This window comes from Poecilia latipinna, unplaced genomic scaffold (assembly GCF_001443285.1).
Source record: "Poecilia latipinna isolate Pla-1442-1.1 unplaced genomic scaffold, P_latipinna-1.0 Scaffold3640, whole genome shotgun sequence".
NCBI lineage: Eukaryota > Metazoa > Chordata > Actinopteri > Cyprinodontiformes > Poeciliidae > Poecilia > Poecilia latipinna.
In genome coordinates this window covers 1-4,212 of record NW_015116256.1, presented here as the reverse complement: position 1 = coordinate 4,212, position 4,212 = coordinate 1, and the positions used below count along the sequence as shown (strand labels likewise).

Genomic DNA, 4,212 nt, shown 5'->3' with positions numbered 1-4,212 from the left:
CTAACTTGTCTCTCTGTGCAGAGTTGTGGGAGGCTGTTCACCATGGATGGCTTGGCAGTCCGTCACAGTGTTCTTCAAAGTGTTGCAATACAGAAACCTCCTTATTGTCTAAGCCTTGTCAGAAAAACGAGTTTAAAGCACAGGAACAGTTATCACAAAAGATACGGACTTTAACCTTAAAACCAGGAACATCCCTTTGCACAAGTCATCTCTCAATGATCAAAGGGGGCTTGGGCGATTTCCAAAGTACCCTACTGTGTTGTTCGGGTTCTTTCTCTTCGTGTTTGGTTTGCCTTTTGTCTGTGTGTGTCTGTGTGGATTAAAAACACAGACCGCAGTTTTCCCAGTTCTATTTTTGACATACATTTTAAATGACAGCGAGAACGACTTGTCAATCAAAGTGTTTTATTCATGAGTCATTTTCCCATGCTTTGGCAGACATCAGTTCTAAATTAATGAGCCCCTCTTTGCTTGTCAGAAGAACACGTTTAAGACTTGTCTCCTCCTCTGTGTCTCCTTTTTTTCTACCACAGCTTTGATATCAGCAGGCTGCTGCACCAACAACTGCAGAAATGTCAAGCTATGGGACAGGTAAACCACTCTGCACATTGTTATGCTTTTTTTCCCCCCATATGAACCGCCTTTGTGTTAATTAGGGACTCAGCGAGAAGATGAAAAGCCAGTGAAGGGCATTGTCAGTTTTTACCAGAAGGGTCCATAATCCTGTAATTAGCTCCCATTATTCTGCTTCACCATTCAGTGTCGCTCTCTGATTTTAACTCCTGTGTTGACGTCTATTCAGACAAGGCTGGAGGGGTTTACATTAGCAGGATTTACGTGAAGCAATAAAAACAATCTCTTGGTGAGAGAGGCCTAACATATGGCAGTATTTACCATATGATTCTCACAGGAATCATTGAGAAATAAACAAACATATAGTCTGGTCCTGATTAAATGCGATGCCAGTCTAAGTGTTTCTCGATTGCATCAGTTCCTACGCTTTCTCAGGTGGAATCAGGGAGTTTACTGGGACGATGGCGTTAGAGGTGACCCTATTCTGCCTCTGTGTGTCGTCGTACGTCTTCAATCAGGCCTCTGTGTGAGGCTGATATGCCTCTGTTAATATTTGATGACTGAGAAACACGGCGTACCTGCCTGGCCGCTTCTGTCGGGAAATGCTTAAACATAACAATATGCCGCCACAGCGCAGTTCCCTTCCCTCTTGTGTCATACAAAAAAACATCAGATGATGTACTTTGTGTCTGTGGCTAGATAGGAGACAAGTAAGAAGGATGCGTTAACACTGCAGGCTGAAGTCTGGCCCCGGTCACCCCTCAGCTCTGTGATGCAGCGTTGAACAGATGCGAGCAGCCACAAAACATTCTGTCAGGAACTCAAAAGACGACGAAGCTGAGAATGTTAGTTTTTATTCTGTATACCGCATTTTCCAGACTATAAGTCGGACTTTTTTTTTTTTTTTTTTTTTTTCATAGTTTGACTTGTCTTGCCACTTATAGTCAGGTGCAAATTATGTACATTTGGTTTTTCTCTTAGATGTCAATTCATACTTTTTGACGTGAGCCAAGGATTAAACATTACTGTCTGCAGCCGCGAGGAAAGCTAATCAGAGACAAGAAGCAGGAGGGCCACAGCTTGAGAAATAACTTCCACAGATGGATGCTATAAGAACACACTGCAGATTCCCTGATGGTCCATGATACCTTATCAGATTTTCCTACCGTAAACATAGATAGCCGAGTCTATCGGTCGGTGTTATCTTTCGAAACTGCTACAGCACCTGTTGAGGCTTACATCTCCACGCCTTGGTAGTTACCAAAATGAATTGCTTTGCAGGTGTTGCCGCCTCATGCAATGCAAGCACCTCACCTCAGATTGACCCTGCATGCGCCTCTGGTGTTCTACGCGCTTTGCTGTTGGAGCGGAGCCGTTCCTAAACACCCTGATTTAGAGCACGATATCAGCGCATCAGAAACTGCCAGCTGACTTACAAGCCAAAGTCGACAGTTTCCGTCCGTGTCTTGAAAAGCAAATGAACACGTGTCACCGGATCATATCAGTCCTGTGGATGAGGTCCCCCTGATTCTCAGGTGGAATCTATATATATGTCACTCCGGTGTGACATATATAAAGTTTCTTTCTTCACGCTGCATTTGCAACTTGTAGTCCGGAGTGACTTATAGTCTGGGTAATATGGTAGTACTATTACTATACCAGTTTTGAAATCAATAAAGCCTGTGCATGCAGGACTGCAAGTAGTTGGGATTCCAATTATTACATTTTGTTGAACTTTCGAGTGCAGTGCACCTGAATATCATCTGTATGGACCTTTCTGGGATGGACAAGCAGAGGCCTGATTCTCCTGCTGACCTTTCAGTGCGATCTGTTGATTTCTAAAAGAGGCATTGACCTCAAAAAATGCACGTACACAATTGTGCAGATTCTTTCAGCTTTTATTTGTAAGTTCACTAGATGTCTAGTGCACAACTTTGCTGAACAAGCTGGGATCAGGTGGCATAGATACTAAAGAGAAAGATTGTGATGTATTATTGGGTTAAATAGAGGAGTCAGAGGCAGCTGAGTTGGGTTTTGATGAGCAAACTACCCAGCAAGTAAGGCAGTAGTTATGGCCTTTTTGTCCTTTTTTTTTGTCTCTAGCAGCATTAATGATAGCTTAATTACAATTAACTAGCTCAGTCTCATGAAAGCTTCTCATGCCGTAACAAGTCAGACCTCACTAGTGATTACAGTCTGCTAGTGAATTAGGGTGGAAGAACATGTGATTAACACTTCATTTAAATGCTCCCATTGAGCATTAATGAGAAAATACACAATCAACCAATAAATGTCTTGCAAGCATCAGTCAAATTAAAATCACATTCTTCAGCAGTTCCATTCATGTGTAGAGAAACAGTTTTCTTCCATTATCCATCTCTCCTGACTTGTTGCAGTAAAATAAAAATATTCTGGGAATCCGTTTCTACTCTTATTATTTTGCGCCTGAGTATGAAAAGTGAAACATAAGCAGAACAACACAACCAAACTAGGATTTCACATGGTTTTCTTCTTGTCACAGATTCTTCCACCTAAACTGTGGAAGTCTGCACTTGTTCGATGTGTCATATTTCCATTTTGGATCTGTTTTAAATGGGAAATTGGCACACGCAAATCTCACAATGTAATGTGTGCAAATTGTCCAAGACTGTGTGCCAGTTGTCCCAAATTGTGTCAATTGTCCCAATTTAAGTGTGTGACTGATGTCTGAAAGTATGTCCCAATATCCCAAAATGCAGGGGCCAAGTGTCTGAAAGTGGGCACCAATTGTCCCAAATTGAGGTTGTGCCAATTGTCTGAAGTTGTGTACCAAATATCTGCAAATTTTTATTCGTATTTGTTTTAGGTACTTTGGACAATTGGGACACATTTGTCATTCCCGATTCTAAAAATCCCAGACTTTGCTGATTTTGTCACAGGGTCACCGCAGGTCAACAAAACATGGGACTATGCAAGGTCCCAGCCTATGGAAGGAATCTTTCATAGGCTGGTTGACTTATAAAAACATTGTAAGTATTCCAGGGTACTTACAACTTTTTGCTAGTATCACCACAAAACGTTCACCCAACGAATATCCTGAACTTCTGCAACCTATAGTTAAGCCACAGCTGATTTTTAAAGTTGGCAGAAATTTGTGTGCAGGAAGTCCGGTAAATAGAGTTAGACAACTAAATCTGTAATGTTGAAGAGAGAGTTGATTCAAAAGGCGAAGGTCTTGAGTTACCAGCCTAACCTACCCTCAACAATGGAGACAAACTTTGGGTAGTGACCAAAAGAACAATATTGCAGATACAAGCGGATAAAATGAGTTCCTGGGCGCTCCATTAGAGATAGGTTAAAGCTTTTTGTCATCTGGATGTGAGTCAGAGTAGAGCTGCTGCTTGTCTACATTGAGAGGAGCCAATAGAGGTTAGCTTGGGCATCTGGTTAGGAACGCCTCCCTGGTGAGGTGTTCAGGAGACCCAGAGGAAGACACAGGACACACTGGAGGGACGGTATTCCCCGACTGGCAGGGAACGCCTTGGGATTCCCCCAGAGGAGGTGGGCCTCTCTGCTTAGGCTGCTGCCCCCATGACTCCAAGACGGGCAAATGATACATGGATGGAAATATGTAGATATGTCTACCCCTAACCTTTAAAC

General features: G+C 42.6%; 1 protein-coding gene across 2 annotated transcripts in view; it reads left to right on the top strand.

Annotated features, from left to right (window-relative positions):
* LOC106941396 (coiled-coil domain-containing protein 85A-like) overlaps window positions 1-1,455 on the top strand; it is a 35,051-nt gene extending 33,596 nt beyond the window's left edge. The window contains exon 4 of one of the 2 annotated variants that reach the window (XM_015024406.1): window positions 534-1,455. In XM_015024406.1, the coding sequence (XP_014879892.1) occupies window positions 534-636 (103 nt within the window). In that variant the 3' untranslated portion in view covers window positions 637-1,455. The remainder of the gene's footprint in view (window positions 1-533) is intronic. The other variant, XM_015024407.1, reaches the window with a different exon arrangement.
* Window positions 1,456-4,212: the final 2,757 nt, after the last annotated feature.